Here is a 12,951-nt window from a genome sequence, read left to right as displayed (position 1 = left end):
CAAGTTCCCTTTTTATACATTTTGACAATGTACTACTGCAGGAATAGTTTGACAGTAAATAAACTTGACTTGATGATATTACAACAGCATTGCTGCAAATTTGTGCTTTCTGAATTCAGAGTAGTTAGACTTTTGCTGCAATCATATAAAAACTCAAGTGGAAGATCTAATTATGTTGATTAATTTTGAGCCAAGTTGTTGGTGTTTGTTTTCTGTAAGTACTAAATACTTCTATATAGAAGCATCTGCTTTTAAAAAAAAAAAAAAAAAAAAAAAGGAAAAAAAAAAAAAGAAGTGGTGGAGACTATGCAAACAATGATCATGGTTCTAGCTGATGGTCTATTGGATAGAATTTCCTAGTTCATGCACTGCATTATTCCTCCTTCCTTTGATGACAACTTTTTGAAAGAAGTTGCTGTTTGAGGGTTTTTCATTTTTTGTTTGTTTGTTTGTTTGTTTGTCTGCTTGGGTTTTTTACCTTAACCTGAGGAAGAGGGTTTTTTACTGGTAGCCTGTATAAGTGACTTTTTATATAAGTCAAAACTGCCGCAGAAACTGCAATAAACCTTGGTCTTTGTCTCTGTTGTAGCTCTGCTGTCCCAGAGCTGATAAAACAAATGCATAGTTTTTATTGGTAAGCACTGTAATTACATGCATGCTTGTAGTAACAGTTCTCATATAGGAATACTGCTGTTGATTACAGGACCTGGTACTAGAAGCTAAGTTGTAGTTCAAACTTAATTCTAAATATTTCTGTGAATCGATTTTTTTGTTATTGACTTGATTATTTATGGGACATCAGTAACTTCATATTTTATAGAAGAAAGGAAGGGAAAAAAAAAAAAAAGGCAGTAAAGAAGGGTCAATGACCTGACACCTGACACAGTAAACAACCACAACAACAGTTTGTCTAAACAGCAGAGCAACACATGCCTTAGTCCACTTTAAATAGGAAATCTATGGTCTTGCTCCTATAGTGTCCAGGGGTTGTTTAGTTTTCGTGTGTTTTACCTAGGCAATTCTGATACCAGAGAGTAGTCATTTGAATTCAAATTAAAACAGTCTGCAAAGAGTGTTGTTTGCCAAAAATAAGTATCTGGTCTCTTCTGTTTCTCCAGTTTTCACTGACTCCATTTTCTTCTATAAGTTCTCAAACTGCCTCTCTGCCCATCTTCTCTGGTAGCTTGCCATCATATCTCCCAAACCTTTTTACCTCGTAGAGCCCAGTTCTATTTCAGTAAAGAAACTGACTACAGTTGCAGAACTGGTGATGGTGGCAATTTCTAAATAGAAAGCCAACTCCAGATAACAATATGAAAGTATGCACTGAAAGATAAATTATGAAATTATTATGAGATAATGATGAGATAAATTATTTTAGTGGGTTGCTGTGATTTCTGTTACTGTCTCAGTTGGATGGACTGGTAAGGTCTAGTGCCATTACAAACGTACTAGATTGTGATACATATGTTGGTAATGTAGAATAGAGTTTTTTTATTTTGTGAATATAAAATAGGAATATTGTTTTCAATGGTAGGAATCATTTCATAAAACCTAATGGTAAAACAGACTGAAAAAGTTTTGACTTTAGTCAACTAATTTTAATCCCACCAAAATAAGGAAAGGTCATAATCAAATGATATTTTGATTTTGTGGTTTTTGTCCTGGGTCAATTAAAAGTGACTTATTCCTATTGTTTTCATTGAATTTTATGAAACTTCTGAATTTCTCTGAGAATAGATTTTGTCATTTCTTCCAGATAACTTACCTTGTTAGTTCAAACTCTGTCAAGATGTATTGGCATTTGTGATTCAAACTGTATGAAATGAGCAGGAATGATGTTATTTCTATTGGAAAATCCTTTTTTGCATTTTCCCTGGTATATGGGAAAAAAATTAGTCAGTTGAAAAAATGAAAGTATGTGCTTCTTTATACTCTTGTAAACTGGGCATAAACCACATTCATATTATTTTAATTCAATAATCTGTAAAAAGTCTGGTATCATGTCCTTTCTTCATTTAATCTGGTTTCTATTTTCATTATTCACTGCATATTATTATTATTTTGATTTTTCTTAAGCAGGATATACAGATTTTAAAAATTTCACTGTGAAGTATTATTTTTTCATTAAGCACTGCAATTAACTCTGGACATGACTCATGTCTATACATGCAGGTATAAATATATTTGCCAGGTGTTTATAAAGGATCTAAAAACCTCAAATAAATTCTTATCAATTATTTACAACCATTAATTTATTTTATAAACTCCTTTAGGACACTGATACAATGTTTTTGGCTTGGTTTCTTTTAACTTGAAATCGAAAGATGCAGTATAATGTGGAAAGTCTCACTGAATTACTGGCATTAGGCATAATGCCAGGGGCATGAAATTTACATTTTAATGTGAAACAATTGCATTGGCAGAGGAGTGCCAGTATGTCTTCTATACCAAAACATTGTGTTGAGACATAATGGAGGGAAAATCCACACTGCAGTGCTGAATAGTCAGAGAACAACTCTTTATCTCTGACAAAAAGCACTGTTATTTAGGCAAAACTGAGAAATTATCTACATCACGTCACAGTTCATGCAGCCTCCAGAGCAGTGAAGAAGGAGACATTTAGTACAAGCCTGGGCTCTGACATGTGCACTGTCCTCTTTGAAATCGTGTACATAATTACATTTTAGACACATCTACTGAATCACCAGAGGGTAACATTGGAAAAGTGAGAAACCAGACAAAAGATTTCTTTTTTCTTCCTGTCAGGATTCCAGATTTTGACCCAGAGCCAAACTTTAATACTCCAGTTTGCCATAGTGTGTTTCACATAAAGACGTGCAGCGACAACCCATTGCCATTTAATATCACTGTTTTCAGATTATTCTCCTGTAATACTGTTTTTCTTTCTGAAACATGGTGTGTTGTGGTGTTCTGTGGTGTTTTTTTTGTTTGTTTGTTTTTTAATTTTTATTTTGCCATTTGTAATAGTTTTCTTTTGCCAAGACACAACAGACTGCGTGACTCGTCAGGTCATTTTGTGGGTGTTTGTTCTGGGGGACACTAGATAATTGTTAATGCAAACAGCACTGAGTAAACAAACAGAAGACCAAGATGCATTCAGTTAATACTGCCTTCTGGATCACTGACTGTGGAAAAATTGTTGTTTATAGAGTGAATCATTAATTTGGCTTGCGTATTAAATAGGCTTGCCACTAAAATAATAAATTTTGACTTGTGGATAAATACCATACTTGTTTTGTCCAAGGTAAAATGAACAAAACATTAAAAACCATGTTAGTTACTAATTGCCAACTTCAATTCTTTTGAAGCATGAGCTTTGCTAAGAGCTGGACATTTTGTTAAAGGGCTTTGTCAGGTAATTATTTTCTTCCCCGCCAAAGAAATGCACAGGTTTGCTGATTCCAAAGTTCTTCTCAGTCCTTGCACTATCAGGTAGATTGATACACACAGCTTAGGGTCCTCCAGCTTCGTGAGCATCCTTCTTCTTACATTAATTTATTAAAACTCTAATTCTGTGCAATGGATATACAGATCCCCCTTCATGTATTGAATTTTGTGAGGAGGTATGAGGAAGTGCTTGAATCTAGAGATTGTTGCCAACTTGCTGAGATTTTTTTTTCAGCAAATGAGTCCAATATGTAAATTACTAAAAATTATTATGTTAACTGAACATAAGTAACTCAGTGGTCAAACAAAATATAATTCAAGTGTGCTGGAAAGTAATAACTGAATGAGGGTTTATTAATCTGCAGTTACTCAACTGCTCCTTTGATTTACTGTGGTGTCTGCATGCTTCTGACCACTCTTCCGGTACCAAACACCTTGTGGCAAGCTGGATGGAATGAGTATGCATTCATGGATTTTGGATTTGAAGTAATGTTTCTCTTTTTCCAGAAATATTTTTATTTCCTTTGAAGCGCAAGGGACTAGCTATGCTATATGTAAGGATAATTTCTAAATCTACTATCCCTATTTATCATAGAGAAGGTTTGGGGGTTAGTTTTAATTACTGTTAAAAAAAAAAAAGGCCTTTCAGAGTTACAAATGTATGTATGTTTAATTTCCTAACACACCCCAAAATGACAGATATTATTTTCTTCAGATATTTTTACAATGTAGAGCCCAAAATATTTTGGCAAGAATGGAGGCAGAAGGACTTCAAAAGGCAAACATGAGTAGTAAACTATTACCATAAGTAGTTGCTGATCTGTGATTTGTGCCTTTAAAATACCATTTTAGTCTCTTTTCCCATTAGTAGTTCAGGCCTTTCTCAGACAGAAAAAAAAAAAAAAATCTTGTTTTTCTCTCCATCAAGTAGGACATATACAAGAGGTATGTAGTGATATCCTATGCTAAATAAAACTGCATTTGATAATGCATAATTTCTCCATAGACTTCTTGTTTTTGCATACAGTATTGTATTCTTAGTTTGCGCCAGTAACCTTGAGAATGAAGTGTTTCCTGCCATCAGTAGTAATTCATTTGGCCTGTGGTATTTCCTATACTTCACAAAGTGTCTCTTCTTGATGTTGTGCACACAAAAAGTTTTCTTTTTGTTTGCTGCCTTATTTCATTATTGTATACTGGAGTATTCAGTCATGGAAGTGCTTTGTGAAATTACATCTATTATACCACTGGAATATGACCTGATTTATTATAAGAAGATCAGAGCATAGCTCAAGTGCTCTGTGCATTATCCTAAATGAAGTTTTGTCTCTGAGGGCTGCCATAGCCTTCATCTTTGCCGTTATGTTTTAGCCATTGATTTTCCCTTTAGAACACAAATGCCATAAAAATGCTTTTTGGTAAATGTTTCTTCAGTGTTGAATAACTGCTTTTTCTGCCAAGGGAGTGTCAAAGTCTCTTCCCAACCTGTCTGTCACACACTGTTCCTTTTACATGCATCAGCAGAGGTGAGCTAAATAGGTCTGATAACTCAGATTTGGAGGAGATGCAGATTGCAAGTCAGGTTGAAAGGATGGCATGTAACTTTTCAAAGCTTGCTTGTTTGCATATCTTTTATTGCAGTGCTTCCCAGCCCCTTTAAAGAAAGGCACACTGCTTTTGGAGCCTTCCTTTCTCTTTGAGTGAGACATGCTGTTCGTGCCTCCCTCTGTGCCTGCAAACCAGGTTCTGTCCTGGGAGCTTTTTCCTCTGCACCTCCTCAATTCAAAGCCACATTCTGAGGCACAGTTTGTCCCAGAGCAACCTAATGGTGGGGAGGGGCAAAAAAAAAAAAAAAAAAAGGAAAAAAGAAAAAAAAAAAAAAAGAAAAAAAGAAAAAAGAAAATTCAGGCTGAAGGAAGCTCCTATGAGAGCTGGAAAGTTGCTCAGGTGAAAGTGGCTGTGATTTGGAGATGGGGTTGCAGAGATTAGCCATAAGCTTATCACGGATATCTGTAAGCAGTGGATTTCACAGTCTGTCTTTTTTTTTTTTTTTTTTTTTTTTTTTTTTTTTTTTTTTTTTTGATTACTTAGGTTTATATTTTCTACCTTTTTTCATGTATTACAGGAGGAGACAATTGGTAATCATTGGTGCTTTTACCAGTATAAGATATTACATTTCTGCATGATGCATGATATATATTCCTGTAATTTAATTATCTAGAGTGTTTGTTCAGGGTGTAAATGTGGGAAACAATGACATTTCTGAGATGATATATGAAGTACTGCACTTTGTAATCAAACCTACTATGTGCTGTTTGTAAAATATCAAGTGTTACAAAATTGCTGATAGTCGGAAAAAGAACATTGATAGTGGGCTTACATTCTCTGTGCAGCTGCAGATGAGAATCAGTAGGAAATAGAGGGGAGCAAAAGCAGTGGCAGCTGTATTGCAAAGATTAGTAACTGAGATGTTGCCTGCCTGAGAAACACATAAACTCTCTGCAAGGAATTTTATTTTGTGTTGAGAATTATGTAGCTCCAGTTTTACATTTTAGAAAATATTTTATAAGTAACAATTATTTTTTCTCTGTGATAAGACAAGTATTTCTGAAATAAGTAAATAAATGCTTTATATCTAAAAACGAAGAATAAAAGAGGAGTCATACTGGGTTATGAAAATGAACAGGGTTAGATGAGGTTTAGATCAAAGAGTAGCTAAAAGAGAATGAAAGTGGAATTGTCGTTGACTATGGGGAACCAAAGTTGCCCAAACTCAAACTTTGCAGAACTTTTATTAATAAGGCAGAACATAACACATGAGAATAAACTTTTGACTGCAGTAGGAATTAGTGACCTGCCATAACCAGGGCTCAAGAAAGGAGAGCACTGTGCATTACTTCAGTTTATGTTTCAAAGATACATGCTCCAGGAGGCTAAGAAGTCCTTAGACTATTTGGCTAAGGTGAGTAAAGTCTCTTTTTGACTTCAGTTTACTCAGCTGAAAAAAGAGTTCATAAAGATCACAAGGAAACATTCCTTGTAACACAATAAGAGAGAACCCACAAGAGAGAAAATCTTTGAGACAGTAATAGTGACCTTGATTTTATGGGTATTTTTGATAGCAGAATTACAGATACAGTTCATTATTGGATCTTGGTGCTTGTGTAAAGCTGATAAGGAAGGAATGATGATGGGTCCTTTTTAAATTTCTGAATTGTAACCTAGGCTATCTCTGCTAGAAATTAGTCTAGAGCACAGGCTGTGAACCAGACAGAGCTCAATAAATAGAGAACATTAACCTCATATGTGTGCTGTTCAATAAAACTGCCTTCAGGGCAGCAAAATAAATCAAGAGACTTAATGAAAAGATTTTATTACTATTAAGAGGTTTAATTCTAAGTATTAGGAATTAAGTTTTTGTACTATGTGAGGAATTTTAAATTTTATTTTAAGCATAGGCTAATGGTGCTAATGAAATTTTGAGTATTATACCCATACAAATTATGGCAAGCACACTACAAAATAGTAATAAAATACTTGATGGAAAGAATTTTGTTACAGGATTTTTTTTCCCAGCCGTTAAATGAAACTGCTGTTTTGCCCTGAACTGTTTTCCTGAAAATAGTTACTGGCTGATGCATGAGCATTTCTGTTGCAGACCCAGCAGCAGGACACTGTTTTCAGCCTCTGTTGACATCCTTTTCCAGTGGCTTTATCACATAAATAAATGAATGCATAAGTGTGCATGGCGATGAATACACTTTAAGTAAAGGCCAGCAAAGTAATAATCACAGGATTTGGTGTGACATTTTGCCAGCACTCACACGTATTTCTGACTTTTCTAACATTTGTTTTTCAACTCATAAATATTTCTGCAAAGTAAGCACACTGTTAAATGACAGCAGCTTCTGTGGAGAGATTAGGTACATTAATAAAATGTGAGACAAAAGGTACTGGTGAGTGGTGGTTTTTAATTAGGTGAGAAAATAAAAAAGGTTTTTTAAAAGGGAGGGAGTGTTCTGAAGAGCAACACTTAATTGTCTCTATTTTTGTTACTTTTGAGTATACCTTTACTTATGAAACAAAATTTGGAGAACACAAAAAGAAAGAATGTCCTGTGAAAGGGAGGAGATGGTGGGAACACAAACATTCCTTTGATTATGTTCAATGAAACCAGGTTGTGTAGTTTATAAGAACAGGAACAACTTCTAACATCTTCCTAATCCTATTGCAACTTTGATCATTTCTCCTTTAAAGCAATGGCTATAACTAGACCTAACAAAGAGAAGGGCAATTGCTCATCTCAGACAGATAACTTTTATGTTTTGCTGTATCTTTTTCATTCTAATGAAATCTTTCTCTCCATTTTAGACAAATACCACTTGCTGTGTCATAGCACATGGATTTCAGGACCACCTGTGAAGAGGTAGGATCAGAATTTTTTTTCAAACAATAGTAGAAAAAGAATCAATGAATTTTAAATCCTTTATATATATATATATATATTTATATATATATATATATACACACACACACATTTAGATACTTTTTTCTCCCTTTTTATTTCTTCCTCTGAAAAATTCAGCATTATGTAGTCAAATATAAGCTAATCACCAGATCAGTTCATGGTGGCAGATGGACTTTGTAGTAGAAGAAAGAATTTGCGCAAGTGTGTTCATGATGGACCTCATCTCTGTTCCCATTTACCTCTTTAGGCACAATGTAGGCGCAGGCAGCTATGTTTTGTGTGAGGTTTGCTCTCCTTAAATTGTTTATATCTGAAAGCCTGTACACGAATTAAAACATCAGTGGAGTCAGGAATCTGTCTGGTGCTGCTCAGCAGAATCAAGGGGGAAATTTAGAAGTATGGGAGAAAGGTGGGTGGGGAGAAGGGAAGCTGTGAAGATGACCAAAATGAAAAGCAATTCCATTCAGATTTAGTGAGGTAAGAGAGTAAATTTTGCATAGAATTAGTTTCATAATGTCAGTGTAAAGTACGTCAGTCTCCCTCCACTAGAGATGAGGGAAGTGCTTTCTGTGTTAATACTAATCTGCCTTAAAGAAAGCAAATAAAATGTATTTGTAGACATTAGCAAGGGCTTTTTATTTACTCAGTGATTGTCTATGAACAATTGTTTTAATGTGATTTTAACAACTTCATCAATTGAGGTACAGTGAGAACCATTTGCAGCAAATTATGTAATGATTTCAGTGCATTATTATAATTCAAAAATCACAAGAATTACCTGTACACTGAAAGCCACAAACAGCATTTAGGAAAGTAGAACTGGAAACAGTTCTACCTGGCTAGAACTTTAAGTGTGACAATGATCCCATGAAAAAATAGAAGTGAAGGGATTCGAACAGCCCTAAAATCAAGAACTAACTGCAGCTAAAATCAGTTGTGACTTGAGAATCAGTTATAATAAACTGATTCACGGGAGAAGAGAAAATAAGCAGGCTAAAGAAAATTAAATCATGACAGCATTCTGATAGGAGTAGTAGGGTCAAAGAGTAATATTAAAATGAACCTTGCCTTTGGGAAAGAGTACTCTGATGTTTTTTCAGGATGGTATATATTCAGGCTTTAATACTTCAGAAAATGCATGCATGGTGTAAATTCTATAGCACTATATCCCAGACTGTTTGTATGGAAGAAAGCATTTTTACTAATCTTGAGGTTTGGGTTTTCAAATGTTTGTATGGAAGAAAGCATTTTTACTAATCTTGAGGTTTGGGTTTTCAAATAGAATATTTTCAATTGGAAGGAGCCTGCACTGATCATGTAGTCTGACTTCCCGACTGCTTCGTGGCTGAACAAAGAGTTAAAGCATGTTATTAGGGCATTTTGGTTTTGGTTTTATTATTATTATTTCCTTTTGAATGCACTTATTCAGGTAAAGAGGAAGATAAGCATTATTTTCATAGTTTTTTATGTTGTTACTATTTAAACTCTATAGGCTATTTAGTGGCAATTAACTTCACTCTGTGTCCAGCAGGTGTAATGACAAGAGCAGCCACAGAAAGATGACTTGGCATATGAGTCCTGTCTTAGTCTTTACAGTGAAAGTACACTGACAGATTTGTTTCATTCTGTATCTAGTTTCTAATGGGGGCATTGATTTAAAATTTAGCTTTTTAAAAATCAGCTTATTTGCTAGACAAGGGAAAGAGGGGATGATTCCACCCATCCTAAAAGACCGCCAAAATTTGGAGACCACAAAGAAAATCCTTTAACTAGCATTTAAATGAAATTAAATGAGGTGGATTCAATGCCAGTTTATATGTTTTGTGTAAAATGGGGTTTGTGGCACAGAATCAGTGGTGTCACTTTCAAGACTATGTCTATCTCTTTCTTCCCAAAAAGAAGTTAATAAAATGCATATTTTCAACATACTTTCATCAAACGCCTGTATCCAAATAAATAATCAGCAGCCTTGTGCTTGCACATAGTGCAATTTTTAACTAAAACCTTAACACTATCATTGTAATGCATCATCTGCTTTCATTTTTGTTTGAGGGAAAATAGAGCAAACTGGATCTGAAGCCCCAAGAGAGGGGAGTCTGCTGCAGCTCTGTATGCCCAGGTCCAGAAGAGTCAGGAGGGTGAAGATGTATCCCTAGGAGGCGTATGGAGGCAGCGCAGACATATACACTACATGTATCCATATATATTTTTACAGGCCTTGTGAAATCCAAAACTGCATTCCTTTGTGTGTCCCATGCTCCAGGCAGTGACCTCTGCTCACTCCAAGAGGTGCTATGGCATTTTCTTAGCATAATGGTTTCACACTCGGACACGGGAGCTGAAGCTGTTCTAGGACAGCCCTGGCAGGGAACCCAGACTGGGTGTCCCTTTCTGAGTGCCTAATTTGGCTTCCCACCTGCTGTTGTGGCTCTGTGGTCCTTTGAGCCTGTGGTAGTGGACTTTCAATAGGCTGATGGAACTGAGCAGGGTGTTATTTGGACTTTAAATCTCATCCATCCAAGTATTAATTAATTAATTACTTCATGAAATATTTCACCTGAGGTCAGTATAAGGTGTAATAATCTGTTCTGTCAGATACTTCAAGTCCCAATATATACCTATCAGTTATTACTTTTAATAAAATTTTCTTCATACCTTAAAATTGGCCAGATACGTCACCAAAACTTCATCTGGCACTTGAGCTTCTTATGAAAGTGAGAGTAGCGGCTGAGGAAAAGACCATTGTGGCACTACACCCTTAAATAGCTTGTGGTTCTATTCCATCTTGGCACATCTCTGGCACTAGTTTAGTCACTTCAAGCCACAAACATTTTGCTGATAATTTATTTATTTCAACTATTGAAATAGCTGTAGTCTTTGCTCAGGGTAGTTTTGTTTAATTGATTCTCTAGTCAGTGCATTTAAAACTTTCAAGCTTTTATCCCCTCCACATCCCTATTGTGTCAAATTCTCAATCATACCGTATATGTGGGAAAAATATCTGTAGTCTTCTGTGCCAGAATAGTTACTAAGAATTTTTTGATAATGGCAGTAAAAGCGGTTGTGAAGCATCTTGACTATTTGATCTTCCTCTTCCCCTTTTTGTTTGCTTTCATCTGCATATCCCAGTGCTGTAGCCACTACACTGCAGAAGAACTGAGATCGCTCTCCCCAGCGGGTGAATGCAGCTCAGATTCTTGTTGGTACTTCTATCCCTAGTAATGGAAGTAAAGAGTTTGAGCTGGGTTTCAATTAGCACAAAACCAAAATTTTTCACATAGATGCACTGCAGCTTCAACATGTTTTTTTTGGTGTCCGTGACATACTCAGGTTATTTTCCTTAAACCACTTTTCATTCTAATTAACTGCTGCTCTAGTGCATTGGAGGTCTCTGAGGGAACCTTAGTTCTTTCATAGCAGTGATGCTTTCATGCATCCCTAATTTCTTCTAGTGTCTGCCAGTGAGAATTGGTTTGGGATTTGGACACTGAAGTGGTCTTGTCTCGTTATAGGTACTTGCATGTGCACTCAGTGCCTAAGTTTCTACGGCAGATCTGATTGGAGCAGTCACGGTTATTATAATGAGAGATTAAACACAGATATGTAGACAGGTAGAGTTTGTTTTCAATCTCAAAGTGATTTCCAGAATCCTAATGATAATTTTCTCCCCCAAGCATCTTATCTTCAGGCTGCGCTGCCTTTCAAGGCATCTTAAAGTAGTTTTGTTCTGCAAGAAAATAACTTCCATGCTAGACAATTCAAATGGTACTACAAAAAAAGGAAATCTTGGACATACATACACACATTTTTTTAAGAGAAACTACCTGGTATCTGAAGAGGTGATTTTTAATTTTTGTGTGTGTGTGTGTGTGGTTTCTCTGCTTTCTCATTGTGGGAATTTTTCACTGTTTCATATTTCATTATTCAATATTCCATGCTCTTTTCTCTCACTGATCAGCAAATATATCCATTTTGTTGGTTCTTCTATTTAACAATTTCTAAACCATAAAACTATCCAGCTCCTCTTTTACCCTTTATCCTGAGCTTTATGAACTTTGCAAGAGAATAAATCACAGAGTCACTGGGTTCTTAAAACGCTCTCCTATACTCATTTGACCTTATTCTATATTCTGAAAACTATCTCTTGGAAGATAACCTCAGTCTCTGACATAATACTGTCCTCTGCAGTGAACGTATCCTTCTGTTGAAATTGAAGACTTGGGATGATTAATGCATTAGAACATTTTCCCCTGCAATTTTTTTTTTTTAAAGTTCATATTTTCCATGTACTTTATGAACAAGTTGCATTAGCAGCTATCTAACTTTTTGAAATCTCATTCTTTACTTCTAATAGCTTGGCTTTCCCCCTCCTCCCCCAGTATAACATCAAACTTATTTAAGTTAATAAATACTCTATTAATTTTCCTGCTTACACTCTATTCATTTGTTTTCACAGTCGTGTCCATTGTTTCTTTGAAGGATTAATTTGAATTGGTAAACTGTTTGGTTTATGAATTCTATAAATATTCTTGTAGACTTCACAAGCTTTATAATTTGATATGTTCTGTTATTCAAAGGTGTAGTGACCCCTATTTCAACATCCATCTAGTTGGGGAGGCTTTCCTGCAACAAAACGTGTTTTAAATTTTAAGCCATGTTTAACTTTCTCCTGAATTTCTTCCCTAAATATTGCCATATACTTTTATGGTCTGTTTCTAGTCATCTTTATGCCATTTTCTGATTTACACATTTCAGACTAAACTGCTGCTTTCCTTTGTTTATAAATCCTGTTAAATAGCAATACTGGGATTTTTAATACCATGGGTTTCTGGGATTTTTCTTAAATGAAGCTTCAACTCATGATTTCTTACAAAAGAAAGTTTTTGCTCTGAAAAAGTAGCTTAGCTTAGTAAGAAGCTCATATACATACGTATTTATGTAAATATATATATATTTTCCAATTGTCTAATTGCATTTTGTATTGCAGACTGTATGAAACAAGGACTTTCTCTGCAGGAATTCATTCATTCAATAAAATCACTTAGAAAGAATACCACAACAAATACTTACCT

The 12,951-nt window shown here is 35.2% G+C and overlaps 1 protein-coding gene across 5 annotated transcripts in view; it reads left to right on the top strand.

Moving 5' to 3' along the window:
- The window catches only part of SNTG1 (syntrophin gamma 1), a 327,370-nt gene that overhangs the window by 157,327 nt on the left and 157,092 nt on the right, over positions 1-12,951 (top strand). For all 5 annotated transcript variants that reach the window (XM_040080452.2, XM_058422692.1, XM_058422687.1 and 2 more), the window contains one exon: positions 7,783-7,837. In XM_040080452.2, coding sequence (XP_039936386.1) covers positions 7,811-7,837 — 27 coding nt within the window. In that variant the 5' untranslated portion in view covers positions 7,783-7,810. The remainder of the gene's footprint in view (positions 1-7,782; positions 7,838-12,951) is intronic.

The sequence above is a fragment of the Hirundo rustica genome, chromosome 1 (assembly GCF_015227805.2).
Source record: "Hirundo rustica isolate bHirRus1 chromosome 1, bHirRus1.pri.v3, whole genome shotgun sequence".
NCBI classification, from domain to species: Eukaryota; Metazoa; Chordata; class Aves; order Passeriformes; family Hirundinidae; genus Hirundo; species Hirundo rustica.
The sequence above is the reverse complement of the archived record's forward strand: the minus strand, read 5'-3'. Positions and strand labels throughout refer to the sequence as shown.